Consider the following 21,441-nt stretch of genomic DNA (forward strand, 5'->3'; position numbering starts at 1 on the left):
CGTAGTGGCTTAGAGCTACGGCTGCTCAGCAGTTCAAATCCACCAGGCGCTTCTTGGAAACCCTCTGGGGCAGTTCTACTCTGTTCTATAGGGTCACTATGAGTCGGAATCGACTTAATGGCAACGGGTAGGCTTATATGGTAGGTAGTTCTGAAGTACGAGTCGTCCAAGTCAGACGTTCTTAACCCGGGGCCTTGGCCTGGCCAAGCTTATCTTTCTATCCTCATCCACTTCTCTCCTATTTATCCATTCCACTCCTGTCTAGCTCCACTTCACCTCAAACACAATCTCTTTACCATCTCAGGCCTTTGCTCTTGCTGTTCCCTCTACCAGAAAGTGCTTTTCCTTCTGATTTTCCAACAGTTGCCCTTGTGCTCACCATTTGTATCTTGGCACAGATGCCAATCTGAGAGACTTTCCCTGATCTTTATAAAACAGCACCTCCAGATTTGCTTTAGGATAACACTGAAGTGGGTGGCATTGTGGATAAAGCAGGACTGGCCACGAGTCAATGAATTGTTGAAGCTGGGGTGATGGGTACATGGAATTTAATTGTCTTGTCTATTATTTATGTATGTTTGAAGTTCTCCATAATAACAAGTTAAAATAGCCCCCCACAACCCCATACTCTGCATTTTATCTTAATACTACTTATTGCAATCGGAAATTAAGTTTTTCTGCTTCCTTAGCTAAAGCTTCAAGAGGGTAAGAATGGGATCACCGTGTTTCACTTTGGGTCCTCCAAGTCTAGAAGATCAAGTTTCAGATTTGTGCTAAACTGTCTCTAACCCCAGTTTGGGACAAAGAATTTGACTTGGCCTTTTGTCTTTGGTTTCTGAAAATAGCCCTAACAATTAAGGTGTTTTTTGTCGTTTTTAAAACGGCTGGGCAACACTTAAAAACTTTAAACATGTGTAAATAAGTACACAGGTACCACCCTGGCTACAAGCCTCTGGAAGGCAGGAGCTTGATGCAGTAAGTAATGCGTATTTACTGCTTGGACCAATCATAACTATGCATTAAGACCCCAGTCATGCATATACTTTGGGGTCCCGATGACTTATAAGGAACACTAAGCCTTGGAACTCTCTTTTTTGGGTGGCTTCCTGGATTTGGTGACAACATCTATATGCTGGAGAGGGTGGTTTGTCCCAGGGGACAATGGAGGCCCTATGCCAGGAGCTCTCCCAGATACGCCTGATGAGTCTTTTCCTTGTATCCTTTCTGGTTATAATAAATGGGTAACTGCAAGTATAGTTAATATTTTCCGTGAATTTTATGAGCCATTATTGAGAATTAACGAACCCACAGGGACAATGAAATTCTGATTTAGCTCAGGGTGGCTAATTCAGAAGAGGGCTGTGCAGAGAGTTGTAAGGACAGAGACCTAACTCCTGAGGAACCAGCTTTGGGTGGCCGATGGACGGGGAAAGGCGGGACAGTCAGTTAATGAAAGGGACCAAGACCTAGCTTGTGACCTAGTCTCAGGGGGCTAGGGGCAGAGAGAGGGGCTGGCTGGTCTGAAGTGCAGGGAGTTGCGCAGATTCCTGAGACTATGGCTGGTACCTGATGACCTGGTTCCAGGTGGCCAGGGATGTTTTGACCTAACTTTGGGTGGTCAGGATGAAGAGGAAGTGCCACAGAAATGGCTAGTGACGAGGAGTAGAGATAAAGGAAGGTGAAGCCTGGGTCTTCTTCCAACTGGTAATTGGATTTATGCTGACCCTTGCCAGGCAGGGGGGGTTTGTCACTAACAAATAGTGCAGTTAATGACAGCAGAGCGCAACACCTAACGTTTGGCAGTTGAATTCACCGGGGATCTCCAGACCTCTGAGCAGCACCTGGCACACAATAAGAGTTCAATATTTTTAGATTCTAAAATTAGAATCATTCATCTAAAATTTAGACGAATGAATGATTGAGGGGCCTGGAATGCCAGGCTAAGGAGCTTTGACTTGATCTAGAGGTGATGGAAGCCAGGGAAGAGTTTTGAACAGGGTAGGGACCGGGTGAGATGTAAATGAAAGCCCCCTTAGAGACTGATGAGAAGGGTGAGAGAAGCCAATATAAGGGTCTAGGCCACCGGGATGGGGAGAGGGTAGCTCAGGCCAAAGAGAAAAGACTAACCAAACCCGTTGCCATCAAGTCAATTCCGACTCATGGCAACCCTATAGGGCAGAGTAGAACTGCCCCATAGGATTTCCAAAGAGTGGTTAGTGGATTTGACCTTTTGGTTAGCAGCTGTAGCTCTTAACCACTGCACCACCAGGGTTCTGAGAAGACTAGGGCACCATTTAGCTAAAAGAGTGGCCAAGAAAAAAAAAAACAGGTTTCTCGGGAGGGTGGAGATGCCCTCGGTGAGGTCAGGACCCTCTCCTGTCCCATAGGACCCACCAACAGCTGTTAGACTCCCCTTCCCCCACCCATTTCTACCAAAGTGATACAGCCCTGGCCAGAGGGGCAGACACACAGCCACTCCAAACACTTGTTCTCTCCTCAGTTTAATGGTGGTTAGTGGAATTGCCAAACCCCTCCCCGTCCCATATAAAACATGTTTTTTTTGTTTTTAACAAGAAAAAGGGGGCAAAAGCCAGGAATGGGGGGGGTTCAATCTGATATTTTCATACAGATTTTTGATTTTTTTAATATATTATATATAAAACCATATAGATCAATGTGCCCCCCCCAACTGCTTTCCCCCTCCCAGGGGGGCCTGGAGGAGAGATGGGGAAGGCCCCCCAAAGAGTGGGTAGACAGAGAGACAAATATGGGTGGGACAGATGTGGGTGGAGGAGGTGGAAGGCAGGGGAGCCCCGGGACCTGGGGAAGAGGAATTTAGAGAAAAGGGTTGGGCCTGTCTCCCTCACCGCCCCCCATCAAAGTTATGACACAAAGACACGGAATCCCTGTTTCCACACCCTCCCCCCGCCCCTCCCCCCACCGTGCAAACATGGCTTTGCAAAGAGGTGCCCAGAGCTCTGTGGAACTCTTACAATGGCTGGCATGGGGTCTGAGACCCCCAAAGAAATCTGTGTTCCCCTTCCCTGCCCACCCCCCCTTCCCAGAATCTGTTCCCCTCCCCACAAGACCTGGTTCTGCAGCCTAGGGGCCCTGGCCTTCCCCTAGTTATCTTCCCCCAACCCAATTCCTACTGCCCTCCCTGCACTTGGGGGGTTTGGACCTTTGGCCCCTGCCCCCAGGGGACCCAGATCTCTGGGACCTCAGTTCTGGCTGGCCCTGGCAGAGACCCAGTCATCCGACAGCCCCATCCCTGCCCAAGCGTCTGAGGTGTTAGTGGTGGGGGGAGAAGCCCACCATCCCAGACTCTGGCAAATGTCTTTGCTGGTTCCTTGCAACTGGCAGTGCGGGCGACCGAGCCCAGGCCCAGGCCTGGGGTGGAGGTGGGGTCAGATGAAGAATTCTTCTTTCCGCTTGTGTCCATCGCTGCCATTGAGGAAGGCTTCTCTTGCTTCTCCCTGTTCATCCAAGCCACTGGCTTCGTGGGTCAGATAGGAGCCTGAGAGGCGACGCAGTCCCATGCAGAAGGAACATATATGCAGACCCAGACGTTGGACAGAAATATACGAGACAGACACCGCATGAAGGAAGAGGGGGAACAGAACCCACAGGGAGTCAAGTTCAGGGAATAGCAAAACAATGGCAGAGAAAGAAGTAAAAGCAGAATTAGGAAGGTTCCAAAAGTTCAGGAACCCTCATCCCTTGCTCTGCTCCCAATAAACCCAGCAAAAGATAAATTGTTTTCTTCAAGCTTGTGCCCTTAATTCAGATTCTTAAATTTCTTCCCTTTTAGAGTCCTCGGCCGGCCGAAAGCCTAGCCCTTTTCAGGATCTGGGCTTCAAGTCCCCACTAGGTTTCCAATCTTGGATCCAGGCCCTGCCCCCTCATTATCCTGGTTTTAACGCCCTCTTCCGAGTCCGGACTTTAGGCCCCGCCCCTTCCCGAATCCCACAGCCAACCACACCCCTCGCTGAGCCCAGGCCCCGCCCCACTCACCCTTCTGTCGTACCGAGCACCAGACCATGCCCACCAGTACACAAATGATGAGAAAGACCAGTAGCGCCAGGATGCCGCCCACAATGGCGTAGGGCACCGATGTCTGAGCCTCTACCACAGCACCGGGGTCTGCCAGAGGGACAGGGCGCAGTACCAGGTCACCAGAGGATGGTCGTAGCGCTGCCAAACTCTTAACCCATTCTGCACACCACACCTAGCCGTGCCCCTTTATGTGCCACCCCCTTCAAAAATTACTGCCATCTTGTGGCCCCATCTCATGACTCCACTCTTCCAGATGCCTTGTTTCCTCAAGGAATGAATGTTCATTGGTTTGCACACTGCTTGTCTCCACTCCTCTATCCCCTTAGTTAATATACGCCCTGCTTTTTCCCTCCTCCCACACAGAAACCGCATACTCCTTTTCTTTTTACTGTTTCTTCCCCCACAGAACCTCAGGTCCCATTTCCTTCCCACCTTATCTACAACGCTCCAGTTAGTTAAAATGCTGGGCTAGGAGCCAACCACTTCCAAAATTCCTGCCTCTCCATGTTGTCGTTATTGCTAGGTGCCAGAGAGTCGGTTCCGACTCATAGCAACCTTGTGTACAACAGAACGAAACACTGCCCCGTCCTGTGCCATCCTCACAATCATTGCTCTGTTTGAACCCATTGTTGCAGCCACTGTGTCAAGCCATCTCATTGAGGGTCTTCCTCTTTTTCACTGACCCTTTACCAAAAATGATGTCCTTCTCCAGGGATTGGTCCCTCCTGGCCCCACTATAATAAGAGCTAAACACATACCACTTATTATGAGCTAGGGACCATTCCAACCACTTTACACATTTAGTGCATATGACCCTCACAACTCTATGAGGTAGGTGCTATTGTTTATTTCCACTTTACTGATGTGGAAACTTAAGGCAAAAATAAACCCCCCCAAAACAAGCCCGTTGCTATCGAGTCGATTCCGACTGGTAGCAACCCTCTAGGACAGAGTAGAACAGCCCCATAGGGTTTCCAGGCTGGATATCTCTACAGAAGCCGACTGCCACATCTTTCTCTGGCGGAGCGGCTGGTGGGCTCAAACCGCTGACTTTTGGTTAGCAGCCAAGCGCTTAACCACCACACTGCAATAAGGCACAGCAAAGCTGAATTTGAACCCAGACCGTCGGTCTGGCCCCGGAACTATTGAACCGTGTTAGCTGTTGACGCCCTGAATATTAGCTTTGCACAAACCCCGCCCCTCAAACGCAACTGTGGACCTTCTGCCCTGGACCTTTGAGCCCATTCCCAAAGCCCCATCCCACCCAGGGCACGGTGGTTTGCGCGAGAGCTTTAGGGACCGAGCCCCGCCCCCAGGCCTGCCGCAGTCTTCCCTCACCGTAGACTACAAGCACATAGAGCGCCCTCGCGTGGCCATGCTTGTTCGATGCCTCGCAAGTGTAGGTGCCGTTATCCGCTGACACTAGCCCTGGAAGCGTGAGCGTTTCCCCCAGAGCCTCGGCCCGCTCTGGCAGAGACTCATTTCCGCGGTTCCAGCGGATCTGGTTTGGCCTGGGGTAAGGGGGAAGGTGAGCAAAGGATAGTGAGAATTAAGGACTCGGGTACCAGCTCCCAATTCATGTTTCGCAGGAATCTGGACAGGCAATTCCCACCCTGCCCTTAGCCCGTAGCCCACTGTCTGGAATCAATTCCTGGAGACCCCATGTGTTACAGAATAAAACTGCTCCATAGGGTTTTCTTGGCTATAATCTTTATGGAAGCAGACTGCCAGGCCTTTCTGTGGCACTACCAGATGACTTCAAACTATGAATCTTTAGGTTAGTAGCTGAGCACAAACGTTCTGCATCATCCCACAGGGACCCCAAAATAATAGGGCTCCTCTAGTCCTTTCCTTCTCAGCAAACCAACAGTTCCAGGCTCAGTTCCCAGCCATCACCAGGATCTCAGGAATCCTAGGCCACAGTCCATTTCCCCTTCAGAATCCAAGAGTCGAAGACCCCACAGATTCCTTCCTCAGGACCCAGGAGTCTGAGCCTCCAAACCCCTCCTTGCTGAGGACCCAGGAGTCTAGGCCCCAGCCCTCTTCTCCTCGGGGCCCCAGAGCTCACCTGGGGTTCCCTGTTACAGCACAGGTCAGCACCAGTGTGTCTCCCTCCCTCACCACAGCCTGGGAGGCATGGATCCGGGCAGTAGGGGAGTCTGTGGGAAAGAAGTGAAAAGGCAGAGTGGATGTCTGGGTCATTATACCGGACAAGGGACCACCCTGGGATGACATTGGGGGCACTTACACTGTACATCCAGCTCATACTGTGTCTGCTTGCTGTGTCCAGCGGGCAGCGCCTGGTTCTGTGCCTCACAGGTGATAATACCGCCGTCGTCCTTGCGGTCCACCCGAAACCGCACTGTGCTTATCACTCTCCAGACCTTGCCATTTTCCTGTTGGCTGCTCACTCCTGCCAGGTGCCGCCCAAATACAGTCAGACAAGGATTCTGGACCCACCCACCCAGGACTGTCCCCTCCTCAGCAAATCCCACAGCAACCTACAGTCATGTCCTGATTAACATCCATGATATAGTCTGCAAAATTGGACATTATGTGATTTGGACGTTGTGTGAACATTATATTATATACAGGTACTCTGTAGTTACGAACCAACCCCCATAAAGCTTATTATATTAAAACCTTATGGGAGCCCACAGAACAAAGCTCCAGAGCTGTATCTACTGGATACAGGAGGCTGGCCTTGCCAGGTGTGCCGCTACTAGCCGGGCAGGGGCTGCACTGGCAGCCAGATCAGGACTTTTCACATACCTGGGTGCAGGGTGAGGGGCACATGGGGACCAGGCTGGGTGCGGGTGTGTGGGTGTCCAGAGTGCTGCTGGCAGTGGTGGCCCTGACTGCCACCGGTCCTGTTGGGACTGCTCCCTGGTCATGTGTGGCCACCACCGCCCCAAGCCCGTGAGCATAACCAGGCCCAGCTGGTGCCCCCACCGGGGCCAAGGCAGGAGCAAAAGAACCATGGCAGGCGCTGCCCTGCACAGGGAGTGAACCGCTGCAAGGCGCTGGGACGGGTGAATGAAGCCAGGAGGAGGGGAAGAAGGAGGAGGAGGTGGTAGTGGCGGTGGAGGAGGAGGCACTGTGGGGGCTGGGATACACCCTAGAACCTCATTCACTCCAGGGGTTTGAGGTCTTTAAAACCATGATGAGGAAATAATAAAAGGAGAGCTGCTTTCCCTTTTTTAAAAAAAGAAAAACCTTATGGGCCCATAGACATACATGGTGGGACCTTGCCCCAACAGACATTATGAGGGGATGACTGTATTTACCAAGCTTTTGTCCCTTACCTACATGCCTCTCCTCTAGTCTTCCAAGCCCTTCCCAAACCAAGCCTATCCCAAATTTCCTCCCGCATTCACTCAAACCCCTTCCGAATGTTCGATTCGTTCAACAGCTGCATACAGAGTGGTAAGTAGCTGTCAGGACTGGTACGCTCTCTCCTCCAATCTCTGTTCACACAGAACTCACCATTTTCCCAATAACCTCCAAGCCCCATCCAAGATAAAAAAAAAAAAAAAATTGCCTCTTTAAAAAAATTCTGGTCTTTCTTCAAACACTACTCCTAAGGGACCTGCCTCTTCCCCAAGCTCATCTTCTTTGAATCCCGATTTATTTCCAATCTCCATCCTCTTAGAATTGGTACTATTTTCTGAGCTCCGCACCCATGGAATCCCTCTCTTTTCTGAGCTCCGCACCCATGGAATCCCTCTCTTTTCTGAGCCCTCTGAGAATCCTGACTTTTTTCCAAGCTCACGCCCATAGAACAGGCCTCTTTTCCAGGCTCCCCATCGGAGAAACCCCGCCCAAGCCCCGCCCGCAGACCGCCTCTTTTCTAAGCCCTAACCCAGCAGCCCTGCCTCATGTCCCGCCCTCGCCGGCATCCCACCCCCAGGTACCTTTCAACTCCTTGCGGTCACGGTACCAGCGCAGGATGGCAGCCGGGCGGGACCGTGGAACGAGGCAACTGACCTCCACCTCGCCGCCCTCCACTGCCTGCTCCCGGACCTCCACCACGGGATTCTCGGGGGCCACTGCCGCAGGGAGAGGGGAGTAAGGGGAGCAGTCAAGGGAGACACAGACGTGGGCCCAAAGTGACCAGCCCCCAGGATTAAGGGGAACCAGGGTCCAGGTAGCACGGATTAAACACAGAGGCCACAGGTCAGGAAGACCATATTTACTGGGGCCAAGATGTCCCAAACCAAAAGCCAAATCGCTGCCATCCAGTCAATTCCAACTCACAGCGACCCTACAGGACAGGGGAGAACTGCCCGCACAGGGTTTCCAAGGCCTTAATCTTTCTGGGAGCAGACTGCCACATCTTTCTCCCATGGAGCAGCTGGTGGGTTAGAACTGCTGACCTTTCCGTTAGGAGCTGAGTGCTTAACCACTGTGCGACCAGGGCTCCTCCAAGATGTCCAGGAAGTTAAAAATAGGCAGGTCAGTCCATCTCAGGATAAAAGGAAAGCAGAGGAAAAAGGAGGGGGAGGCCGTTACCCAGTACGGTGAGCGTGGCGATCTGGTGGTGGGTATCCTCCGTGTAGAGCTGGCAGAAGTAGCCCCCCTCGTCCTCCAGGCGGGCATCGGAGAGTCGGATCCGCACCCTGCGTGGGGAGAACTCCTCAAGCTGGAAACGCTCATCCTTCAGGGCTAGAGGGGGTGAAGGGGAAGGGATGAACTTGGGAAGTCCTGGCCTCCAGAATCCCACCCCTTCTCCAGCCCTCTTTTCTCCAGCCATACTTGAGTCTGAGGTGCCCACACCGTTTACTCCCAGGATGATCCAGACCCTCCTGACTACAGACCCAGGAGTCCAAACCCCCAGCCCCTTCATCCCTCAGACCCAGGAGTACAGCCCCCAGCCCCCTCTTCCCCAGACCCAGGAGTCAGCCCCCAGCCCCCTCCTCCCTCAGACCCAGGAGTCCAGGCCCCCAACCCCCTCCTTCCTCAGACCCAGGAGTCCAGCCCCCAGCCCATCATCCCTCAGGCTGAGGAGTACAGACCCCAACCCCTTCCTCCCTCAGACCCAGGAGTCCAGGCCCCCAGCCCCCTCCTCCCTCAGACCCAGGAGTCCAGGCCCACAGCCCCCTCCTCCCTCAGACTCAGGAGTCCAGGCCCCAGCCCCCTCCTCCCTTAGGCTCAGGAGTCCAGACCCCCAGCCTCCTCCTCCCTCAGGCCAGGGAATTCAGGCCCCAGCCCCTTCCTCCCTCAGACCCAGAAGTCCAGGTCCCCAGGCCCCTCCTCCCTCAGACCCAGGAATTCAGGCCCCCAGCTTCCTCCTCCCTCAAACCCAGACCCCTCCTCCCTCAGATCCAGAAGTCCAGGCCCCCAACTCCTTCTTCCCTCAGACCCAAGAGTTCAGGTGTCCAGCCCCCTCCTCCCTCAGACTCAGGAGTCCAGACCCTCAACCCCCTCCTCCCTCTGACCCAGGAATTCAGGCCCCCAGCCTCCTCCTCCCTCAGACACAGGAATTCAGGCCCCAGCCCCTTCCTCCCTCAGACCCAGGAGTCCAGGTCCCCAGCCCCTTCCTCCCTCAGACCCAGAAATCCAAGCCCCAGCCCTTCCCTCCTTCAAGACTCAAGATTCTGGTTCCCAGCACTCACCCCGGGTGCCATTGAAGAAGAGGGTCTGCCGGGCTGGGTTCTGAATGACAACTATGGACCCATCATACTGGTGCAGACGGCAGGTGATCTCAGCCACCCCGCCTTCAGCCACTGTCACATTCTCAGTCTGTACTTCCTGTCCTGTCCCTGTAGAGAAAGAGACAGAATAGGAGACGGCTTGAGAGCTACAAATCAACCTTTCCTTTCTCCTTCTGCTCCTCGCCCACCCAAACCTCCAAGCCTTCTCCTTCAGTTCCTTACACCCACTTCCTGGGGGCTGGAGTCCAGGAGATGGATAAAACCTGCTCCATGCTCTGGAGGAGTTGCAGTCAGAATCCAGTGTTACGCACTCTAACTGGGCTGCACAGGGCGTGCTAGGAGCCCAGAGGAAAGGAAGACTAGGATTGCCTGGGGAGCCCAGTGGTCAGAGAAGGCTGCTGGGAAGAAACTATGTTGAATCTGGGTCTTAAAGAGTGAGCAAGTTAGGGGACACTGAGCTTCTGCTAAGGGTGATGGAAAAACGTGGAACCGAATTAGGTTGAACAATATGATAAACGTTAACAAATGTCGCTGGATTGTACACGTGAAGAATGTTGAAAAGACAAATGATCTGTTACATACACATTTAGCACAATTTTTAAAAAGAAATCATCATAAAATAAAAACAGTGAGCAAAAGTTTACCAGGTGTGAGACTGCTGTGTGTACACCAAACCCCATCTTTCACACCTGGGCACATGTGGCTTGTCTACAAAGAGGGTTGCAATACTCACAATATTTTTTGCATCCCTGCACCTGCCCCTTGCAAGCTGACTTTCGCATTCCTCCCATGAAGGAGGAGGTACTCCACACCCTGGAATCTGGGTAGGTCTTGTGACTTGCTCTGACCGATAGAATTTTCTGGAAGTGATGTTGTACTCTGGGTGGTGCAAATAGTTTGTGCTTGACTACTAACCTAAAGATTGGCAGTTTGAACCCATCCACTGGTGCTGTGGAAGAAAGGCCTGGCAATCTGCTGCCATAAAGATTACAAGCAAGAAAACCCTATGGGGCAGTTCTACTCTGTAACAGATGGGGTCACCATGAGTCGGAATCAGCTCGACAGCAATGGGGTGTTTTTTTTTTTTTTTTTTAATGTACGAGTTCTGGAGTTTAGGCCTCAAGAAGCCTTGCAGCTTCTGCTCTTGCCTTCTTGCTGCCCCTAAGATTGTTTCGTGAAGATGCCTGGATGAGCCTCTTTGAAGATGAGAGACCACACAGAGCGGGAAGCCCAGCCAACAGTCAGCACCAACTGCCAGACTTGTGAGTGTGGCCGTCCTGGATCAGTTGCACCACCAGATGACTGTAGCCGCAGGAGTGACCCCAGTTAAGATCGAGAGAAGAACTGCCCAGCTGGATCCAGCCCAAATTGCTGACCGCCTGGGTGGTGAGCGAATAAAGTGGTGGTTGTTTTAAGCCATTAAATTTTGGGAAGTGTGTTAAGTGATACAACACACAATTAAGCTACATTTTCCAGCATCCTTTGTAGTTAATCCAGCCCATGTAACCTGTTATGAGTTCCTGGGTGGTGGAAACGGTTAAGAGCTAGATTAGGAGCCAAAATGTTGGCAGTTCAAACCCACCCAGAGGCACCTCAGAAGGCCTGGCGATCTGCTTTGAAAGCCCTATGGAGTACAGTTCTACTCTGCACACATGGGGGTCACCATGAGTTGGAGCTGAGTCCATGGCAACTCCACGTCACACAGCAATGTGGGACTTATTGCTGGACAGCGGGATAGAGATGAAAGAGATAAACGCCTTTTCCAGGCCTGGCCCATCTCCCACACAATCCTTCATGCAAGCTGAGTGGAGAGGACTCCAAGGACTCCAGAAGAGGTCAGGGTGACAAGATGGAGGAGCCTGGGTTCCTGACTGACTGTCCCCCATGACCTACACAGGACTGTGACACGCATGAGCGAGAAATACAGTTTTTTGTAAAGTCGTTGAAATGTCAGTGCTGCTTCTTACCAAAGTCAACCTATCCTGATCAGAGGAACCAGGTGGGGGATTAGAAAGGGGGTGCTTCCAGCAAAGGAAACAGCATATAGAAAAGCTCAAAGTTGAGACTCATCATCACCACCACCATCCCCACCATTGTTGTTGTCACCTTCAAAATAGCAATAACCACAACTGTTGTTATTGTTAGCTGCCGTTGAGTTGGTCCCCGACTCAGGGCAACGCATGCAGTTCGGACAAAATGCTGCCTGCTCCACATGGATTGGTTGCGGATTGAATGGTTGTGATCCACAGGGTTTTCACTGGCTGATTTTCAGAAGTACATTGCCAGGCCTTTCTTCCTAGTCTGTCTTAGTCTGGAAGTTCTGCTGAAATCTGTTCATCATCATAGCAGTACACAAGCCTCCACTGACAGGTGGTGTCTATACATGAGGTGCATTGGTTGGGAATCAAACCCAGGTCTCCTGCAAGGAAGGCAAGAATTCTACCACTGAAACACCACAGCCCCCCTCGATAACCACAACAGTTATCATTGATTAGGCACTTGCTGTGCCAGGCCCTGGGCTAAAGGATATTACCTATACAATTCCATTTAATCATCACAATACCTGTATAAGTTAGGTGCTATCATCAATCCTCTTTTTTTTTCCCATCTCCATCTTATAGGTGAGAACATCAGCCCAGGGAGATGAAATGACTTGCCCAAGATCACAGCATCCAGACCTCTCTGATCCCATCTCCTGCATCCATATCCGCTCCCCCGTGTCTGGGTGGAGTGTGCGGCATTGGTGAGGGGTGGTGGAGGGAGGCTGATCATATTAAGTGGGATGAGGTTTTGAAGGACATAGAATGCCAAGCTCAGAGATTAGCTTTTATCCTGAAGACCAGAGGAGGTTTTGAAGCAGGGCAGTGTCATGATCAGATCTGGTTATTAATCTTTAAATGTTGGATAGCTAGCTCTTCATGTCTCCTTCATTCTGTCTCAGGGTCTCATTCATTCATTCATTTGAGTGTTTCCTGAGCAGCTGATAGGTTTTCAGGGGCTGGGTGTCCAGAGATGAGACACATGAGGTCCCTGCCTTTGAGATTTATGGGGGAGTAGGCACAAATCACAGTATTACCCCATCAAAGATGTTACATTCCCTGTAAGCAGGACAGTTAACCTGATTTGGGGACAGAGGGCTGGGAAAGATTAATTCTGGTGGGTGGAGGCAGAAACAGCAGGCTGCCTTCCCTTACATCCCTCCTTCCTCTTCTCTTCAGCAAAAAAAGCCCTGATCACATTTTATGGTTGTCCTATGTTCTGCTGAAAGAGATATTTCCCAGCGTCCCTTATGGGTAGGTGAGGCCAGGTAACAAAGTTTTGTCCAATTGGATGTAAGCAAAAGCAACACATGGTAATTTGGGGAGGGCTTCTTAAACAAAAAGGACAAGTTATTTTTCCACCAGGTCACTTTTGTGCTGACTGAAGCTAGGATGTGATGGCTGGAGTTCTGGCAGCCATATTGGACCACAAAGACAAGAGCATTAGGAATGGTGGAACAAAGTGCTGGAAAGTGCCTGTGTTTCTGGTGATGATGTGGGGCTGCCATAACAGCCCTGGACTCCTACTTCTGGACTTTTTTTCATGTTTGAGTATAAACTTTGGGTATTTAAGCCACTATTTGAGGTGTACCCAGTGCTTCCTGGAATATCAAACTTAACACGTCCAACCCTTGCCCTAAACTTCTTCATCTCGAGTTTTTGTAATCTCAGTAAATGTCAGAATCATCCACCCAGTTGCTCTGGTCAAAACTTAGGAATTATCCAAGCTCTTGCTCTTTCACACACGCAAACATCCACTCATTCTATCAGCAAGATCTGTCCATTCTAGCTCTAAAACACCTCCCGAATCTATTCACCTTCGTCTACATCCCCTACCCTCACCCTAGACCAAAATATCACCTCTCACCTGGACACTTCAAAAGCGTACTCAAGGGTCTCCCTGCTTCTATGCCTGTCTCTCCCCAAGCCATTCTCCACACAGCAGCCAGATGGATTTTTCAAAAAGCTAAATCAGATTAAGTCACCTCTCTGCTTAAACCTTCCCGAGGGCTGCCCGTTACACTTAGAATAAAATCTAGATTCCTTCCCCAGCTCTTCAAGATGCTGTGTGGCCTGACCATGGTTATGACCACTCAGTTCACTCCAGCCTCACTGACCTTGATGTCCCTCAAACACACTGAGCTTGTTCCCACCTCAGGGCCTTTGCACTTGCTCTTCTCTCTGCCTGGAATGTTCTTCCCCCGATTATCCCAGGGCTGCCTTCTGTTCTCATTTGGGTCTCTGCTTGCATTGACACCTCCTCAGAGAGGCCTTCCCTCACTGCCCATCCTTTCGCCTCCGGAACACTTTATATTTCATTATTACTGTTTTATTTCCTCTATGGAAATTTCTGGAAACTTCACTGAGACTATCTGATTAATTTGTTTACTTGTTTATTGTCTGTCCTTCATGACTAGAAAATACACACCATGAAGGCAACGATGTAATCTGTTGGATTTACCCCTAGTGCCTAGAAGTGTGCCTGGCACTCAGTACATGTCTGGGGAGCTTGCTGAATAAATGACACTTCTCAGGCAGTATATGGTTTCAGCCTCACAAGGAGCTCATGACATCATTATTCTCATCGTACACCAGGACCACTTGCCATCTGTGTGACCTTGGGCTTAACTTTTTGGAGCCTCAATGACCCCATCTGTAAAATGGGGATGATGCCAGCGCCTGCCCCATATGGATGGGCCCAATGCCTGAAGCTCAGGGAGTTCTCTCTGCAAGGCTGTTGTGATTATAACCTCTGGAAATATGCCCATGCACATGAAGACTGGTCGGCACATTTGGGCACTTAAAAAAAACATCTTGAAGCCTATCCATGGATTTTGGAACCCAGGGCTAGTCTAATGCCAGCTAATCCCCCCCACCCCCATTTTACAGATGCGGAGAATGAGGCTAAGGGGTCCCAGGGCAAGTCAGTGGCAGAAATAACCATCTCCTGGGAGCCATCAGGATCTCTGGATCTGCCCCCCAAAACTTATCCTCTGCTCTCTGCTTGAGGGTGTACATGGGGTGAAGGTGGGGGGGCTTTTGTCCTACTCCCTCCCCCTCCTGAGGACTCAGTAACCAACAGTGACTGTGCCTGGAATATTAATGTCCTGGCAGCTTTTGTTTCAGGGTTGGGGGTGGTGGGGGCGGGACTTTTGGTCAGAGAGGGGTTGAGCTTTTGGGACTGGGGCACTGGCCCTTTAAACCGTGTTGACAGCCTGGAGTCGTCATGGGGATGGTGTCTGGAAAAAGGGACAAGGGAGGGTTTGGGAAAGAGAGAGGCTGAGCAGGTGATATTTAGAGACCCAGGAATCCAGCCTCCGCCCCCTCCTCCCTCAGGACCCAGGATTCTGACCCTTGACTTTCTCCTCCCTCTGACTGAGGAATCCAGGCTCCAACCTCCTCCTCTCCCAGAACCCAGAAGTCTGGCCCCCAGCTCCCTCCTCCATCAGGACCTAGGAGACTGGGTTCCTAGCATCCTTCTCCCTTAAAGCCCAGGAGTCCAAGCCCCCAGACTTCTCCCCCACTTCAGACACAGGAGTCTGGGCCTCCAGCCCCCTCCTCCTTCAACAGCCAGGAGCCAGGGGGTCTGGAGTACACAGCTGGTGGATGTTTCCACGGAGACTAAGCAGGGTGGGGGGAGCACTTCCTGGGTCCTGAGTCAGCAAATACCCAAGGGAGTCTCAAGGTCACAGTTCTGGGAAGGTCACAGCCACCCACTCCTTATCCACTCCCCAGTGGGCTCATGGCATCATGCCTCTTTCCCTCCTTGCTCCCCCAGGGAGGTGGTATATCCCTTCGTCCTGACCGAACCCCCCATCAGCCCCCCATCAATGGCGGAGTCCGAACATCCTTGCACAAAGCATCAATTCTTCCCTAGCTCAGCCTTGTGAAGGCGCGCCTGTATTCGCAGGACCTAGGCGTCAGGGTCCCAGCCCCTCCTCCCTCGGAAACCTGAAGTGGGACCCCCAGCCCCTTCCTGTCTCAGAACCTAGCAGTATGTACCCCAAGCTCCCCCGCCTCCCTTAGGGCCAAGGAGTTTAAGAGCCAGCCCTCTCGACCCTCAGTCCCTCAGACCAAGAAGCCCAAGACCCCATACCTCTTCTCCTTCAGACCCAGGAATCTGGGGCCCCTAGACCTTCCTCCATCAGACCCAGGTATCCAGGCCCCCAGCCCAGGAGTCCAGGTCCTAGCTCCCTCCTCCCTCAGATTCAGAAGCCCAGGTCCCCAGACCCACCTCCCTCAGACCCAGGAGTCCAGGTCCCCAGACTCTCCTCCCTCAGACCCAGGAGTCCAGGTCCCCAGGCCCTCCTCCCTCAGAGCCAGGAGTCCAGGTCCCCAGACCCTCCTTCCTCAGACTCAGGAGTCCAGGTCCCCAGACCCTCCTCCCTCAGACCCAGGAATCCAGGTCCCCAGACCCTCCTCCCTCAGACTCAGGAGTCCAGGTCCCCAGCCCCTCCTCCCTCAGGCCCAGGAGTCCAGGTCCCCAGACCCTCCTCCCTCAGAGCCAGGAGTCCAGGTCCCCAGACCCTCCTCCCTCAGGCCCACGAGTCCAGGTCCCCAGACCCTCCTCCCTCAGAGCCAGGAGTCCAGGTCCCCAGACCCTCCTCCCTCAGACTCAGGAGTCCAGGTCCCCAGACCCTCCTCCCTCAGGCCCAGGAGTCCAGGTCCCCAGACCCTCCTCCCTCAGGCCCACGAGTCCAGGTCCCCAGACCCTCCTCCCTCAGAGCCAGGAGTCCAGGTCCCCAGACCCTCCTCCCTCAGACTCAGGAGTCCAGGTCCCCAGCCCCTCCTCCCTCAGGCCCAGGAGTCCAGGTCCCCAGACCCTCCTCCCTCAGACTCAGGAGTCCAGGTCCCCAGACCCTCCTCCCTCAGGCCCAGGAGTCCAGGTCCCCAGACCCTCCTCCCTCAGACTCAGGAGTCCAGGTCCCCAGCCCCTCCTCCCTCAGGCCCAGGAGTCCAGGTCCCCAGCCCCCTCCTCTCCCGGAAACTTTTGACCCCAGATCCACAGTCCTCAACCCTCAGAATTACAGTCCCGTCTTCCCCCAGCCCTTTGGCCCCCTCCTATCTGGGGACCCAGGCCATCAGATGGGGGCGTGGGGGTGAGTCAGCAGTCTCACACACAAAGCCCCCCCTGTGGTCCCCACATTCCCAGGATATTTGGAACTCCCTGGATTCTGGCCTCAGGCCCAGCCAGGGGGTGGGGGAGTCCTCCAGAGGTTCCCCCTGAGTGGGGGTCGGCACAAGAATTACTGCTCCAGAAAAGATGCAAGTGACACTGAGTTATCGCTGTCCAGTCCTCCACCCCCGGTGCCCTCTATTCACCCCCCTCCCCAGAACAGCCCAGGCTCTGCCGTGTGTGGGGGGCCTGGGGGCCTGGATCCTTGAAGGCCAATGGGCCTGGGGTCTGCACAGGCGGGAACCTGTGGGTGCTTGGGTCCTGATGCCACAGGACATTGGGCACTGGCGGGTCTGTCTGTCTCCAGGCACCCCCCCAACACCCCACCCAGAGAGAGAAAGCTGCCTTTGTGCTTCCTAAGACGGGGACAGGCCAGGCTCGCACGACATTAACCCACCCCAGGCCCCAGGCCTGCTGCGCCTGAGGTCTTAAAGTCTATTGCAGAACCTGACCCCCACCCCCAGGCTCCGGAGGCTCAGGCGTCTGGCTCATGGGTGGGTGGGGGTCAGCGATGGAAGCCTCCAAAGACCTGTTCCCTGGGGTGATTCAGAGTCGGGGTAGAGTTCCCCTGTTGTCAGTGACAGGTCAGAACTTCAGCAGGGAAAAGTGAGTCACGCTGAGGGGGAAACATTATTCTGGATCGACAAGCTCTCCTGCACAAGGCCCCCAACTCTTGAAGCCTCTCTGTTCTTTCTTTGTATCTGCGTATCTGTTTCCTCTGCTCCTTTCTGTTCCACCCAGTTTCTGGCCTGTGTGCATCTCCGGGCAGTCAATCAATCTCTCTTTTTCTCTCCCTCACCCTCTTCCTGCCCTCCCCGATCCTGACTCTTCTTTCTTTTGGCATTAGGTCTCATTATCCCCTTCTGCTTTTGTCTCGGCACATGAGTGAACCAGGAAAGAGAATAATTTTTTGAAAGGGCACAAATGGGCCCCACTTCTCATCCCCACTTCTGCTGGCTGGGCAAGGTGAGAGAGGAAGGGCACTATAGGGACAACCCACTACCATCTGGTGGCCAAGGCCATTCAGAAATATCTAACGAGAAGGAAAGCAGGCAGAACCCTCTGAGACCATGAACTCTAGCCCCGACACCATGCTTTACAGAAGTGGAAAGAGAGGCTCAGAGAGGGGCAGGGACTGGCATAAAATCATACCAGAGAGGCCTGGGCAAGTCTGGGACCCCGGTTTCTTAGCTTCTTATGACACCTAGCTCTTTGCCAACCTATCAAGCCCCACGTCATGTAATATGAGAAAGTTTACAGAGCAGATTAAGGTACTAGGAAGCAGCGACTTTAAAATCAGACAAAGGACAAGGCTGTAGAGTTATTCTCCAAAAGTGCTGAAGAATGGATTCTTGAACTGAGTAGGTGGTCATCTCAGGCCGTATTCTGATTCTGAGAATCCAAAGCCCCATGATTCTAAGCTTCCAAGATTTCAGATGCCAGAGATGTCAAGAGCCAAGAACTCAAGGGGTCAAGATTTCAGAATTCTAAAGATGCCGAAATGCTAGAATGCTAACAACCATCGAGGTTTGAGAATTTTAAAGTTGTAGGGATTCTATGATCCTGAAAGATGTCAAGGGTTCTAAAAAACCCTCAGGTTCTTTGTTTACTGGATTCATCTGTTCCAGGATTCTATGAGCCTGATTTTCAAGGGCTAAAAAAAAACTAAATAAAGAAACAGAAAATTCAGTGGAAACGTAGCTAAGGTACCAAAGCTCTTATCTGGGAAATTGTGGTGCATCTGTCGCAAAGAAAGGAGGCAATGATAAAAGTTCTGAAGTGATCGCAGAAGACTAGAGGAGAAAGAAAGGTGGAGGGTGACAGGTCAGCTTTGCCCTTCGCCTTGTCCTGAGGAGAGGGAGACTCTGCCCTTCACCCTCAAACCCTGGAGTCCGGAAGGTGTTAACTGCACCCAAATTGCCAGAAACACACACAAGGGTCCAAGCTGGAACTGGTCATTGAGTTCAACATCCTCATTTTACAGAAAAGGAAACTGAGGTCCAATGAGAGCCAAATACTTTCGTCCTTGGCTGCTGTGGCAAATGGCAAGAGCCAGGATTCAAATCCAGGCGCCCAGCCCTGTGCCAGCTGGCCACACTCCTCTCCCAAATCTCTACAGAACATCCATCTCTCTCTGTTTTGGCCAAGTACCTCCCAGCCATCCATTCCTCCCAAGAGCAGCTTTAAACTGCCAATGAGGGGGTGACCTGTGTAGGTTCAAGGCACACACAGTGTCAGGGTGTGAGTGTGCAGGTAACATCTCCTGACCTTGCCCCCAGCCTCAGGGACACCCCATCTCAGGGGTCTCCAGCTTTTCACAGTGTGGGATAAGGAGCTGTGGATGGCTCCCTTGATATCCAGCTCTGGAGGGGGGATCTCTGTAAGTCATGCCCTGGGTGTACGAATGGGTGGGGGGGGGGACAGGGTTTGGGAGGCAACTGCTGAATCCACACGTGTACCCACATGCCAGTGTTCCCCATTCTCACGTCCCCACACACATACACATGGCATTCTCCCCAGGGCTCTTTCAGATGCCCTGCCTGACTCAATTCCTCTCCAGAGGCACTGAGGGAGAGAGATGGAGGGAATGAAGGAAGGGGACGAGGGTCCTGGGATGGAGGTTATAAGGGTAGAGAGAGAGGCAGAGAGACGGAGGACAGGGAGAGTGGGACAGAGAGGGGATACAGAGGGAGGTGGGTAACAGAGGAGGCTAAAGAAGCAGGGGTGACACAAAGATAGGGGACAGAGACAGGGGGATGGGGTAGAAGGGGGGACAGAGAGAAAGGAACAGAGAAACAAGGATGATAGCAAGACGGGGCAGAGAGGGGAAATGGGGGCAGAGAGGGAAGGCAGAAATACAGGGGGACAGACTACAGAGGAAACAGGGTGATGGGGGACACAATGACCCAGTCAAAGGGCACAGAGGTGGGGGACAAAGGGTAGAGATGGGGCTACAGGGAGGCAGGGAGAAAGGGGGGTAGAGAGAGGGAGGGACAGGACTTTGAGGCTGGGGGACAGAGGACAAGGGTAGGGGGACAAGGAAAGAGACAGAAGGACCCAGAGATGAGCGGGCAAAGGGACGCAGAGACCGGACGAAAGGGCAGCTGGACCAGCCTCGGGAAGGCGGGCTTGGTGGTGGTGGGGGTCTCGGGCCCTTTGTCCCCTCCGGGATCGGGGCCTGTGCGGGGTGGGAGGGCTGCGGCACGGCGGCCGGGGCCCGCGCCCCCTCCCCCGCCCGCGGCTCCCGGCTCCCGGCCCGCGCTGCGCTTTGTCCCGGGGAGGGGGCCCGGCCCGGCTCCGCGCGCATTGTTCGGCCTCTGCAGCCCCGCGGCGGCCGGGCTGTCACCGCGGCGCGTCCCCGCCCCGGCCCGGCCGGCCCCCGACCCTACCTGGCCCCGCCGCGGCCGCCCACAGCAGCAGCAGCGGCCACTGGAAGCGCCGGGCCCGGCCCATGGTGCCGCCGCCGCCGCCGCCGCTCGCTCCCGGCCCGGCACCTGCACCGCCCGCGCCGCCCGCCCCGCCCCTCGCGCCCCTCGCGCCCCGCCCCCTGCCCGCCTGGGGGCGGGGCGCCGAGGCCGGGGCGGGGCCATCGGGCCGGGGGGAGCAGGAGAGGAGGGGCGGGGGTACCCGAGGCGGCAAGGGCGGGGGGAGGATGCGGGCACCGAGATGTGGGGAGATAAGGGGGGCGAGGGCTGGAAGGCGTCGCGTGTGAGCGTGAAGGTGCTGCGAGGGTGCCGGGCGAGGGCGCTGTGCGAAAGGGGGAGACCGCGAGGTTGGGGGTGTGCAGACGTGAGAGTGTGTGAGGGTGAGAACACTGTCATGTGCTATGTGTGAGGGTGAGAACATCGTGTGGAAGTGTTAGTGTGTGAAGGTGAGTGTGTTGTTGGAGAGAAGTGTTGCCAGAGTGTGTGAAGGTGCAGGTGGGTGTGAGCCGTGCGGGCGGTGGGTAAGATGGGGAAGGGAAGGTAACTGTGAAGGTTTGGCTCTTGTGTGCGGGGGTGCGCGAGAGGGGAGAATGTTCTGTGAGGAGAGAGGGTGAGTGTGTTATGGGAGAGGTGAGTGTGAGAGGGTGTTCTGTGGACAGGTGAGTGTGAAGGCGAAGGTGTCTGGTGAGAGGCTGTGAGCTGAGCCACCTCGTGAGGGAGGGAAGGGTGCAGCGGGGTGTCTGGGCAGGTCCAGGATCTCCCAGTGTAGGGTGGGGCTGAGGCTCAGGCTTGGGGTGGGTCAAGCCCCTCCCTTCCTCCATTCTGTCCTGGCCAGAAAACCCGTTTTTCTGCATGGGTCCCTGGGAGGGGCCCCCAAAAGTGACCCAACTGGAGGGAAGCCTGAGTCCTGGGCCCCAGGGAGGGAGTGATTGCCTGTAGAGGCCTCATAGGCCCTAGCGTCCCAGGTTCTCCACCCTGCTCCTCCTCTGTGTCCCTGTTTATCTGTGTGTCCTTGTTTCTCTGCCCTTGCTGCTGCTTCTCTCTCCATTGTTGGTGCTGACTCAGCCTTCCAGACTTTGGTCTCTTCTCCC

At 53.7% G+C, this 21,441-nt stretch overlaps 1 protein-coding gene across 1 annotated transcript; it reads right to left on the bottom strand.

Annotated features, from left to right (window-relative positions):
- Nucleotides 1-2,931: 2,931 nt before the first annotated feature.
- On the bottom strand, nt 2,932-20,386 carry CADM4 (cell adhesion molecule 4). Its single transcript, XM_064293758.1, has 9 exons — nt 20,315-20,386; nt 9,672-9,818; nt 8,569-8,721; nt 7,971-8,105; nt 6,305-6,469; nt 6,125-6,215; nt 5,395-5,567; nt 4,015-4,143; nt 2,932-3,517 (listed from the first exon to the last, which is right to left on the bottom strand). Exons 1-9 carry the CDS (start codon nt 20,376-20,378, stop codon nt 3,408-3,410), a joined length of 1,167 nt encoding a protein of 388 aa, XP_064149828.1. The 5' UTR covers nt 20,379-20,386; the 3' UTR covers nt 2,932-3,407.
- Nucleotides 20,387-21,441: the final 1,055 nt, after the last annotated feature.

This window comes from Loxodonta africana, chromosome 11 (assembly GCF_030014295.1).
Source record: "Loxodonta africana isolate mLoxAfr1 chromosome 11, mLoxAfr1.hap2, whole genome shotgun sequence".
Classification (NCBI taxonomy): Eukaryota; Metazoa; Chordata; class Mammalia; order Proboscidea; family Elephantidae; genus Loxodonta; species Loxodonta africana.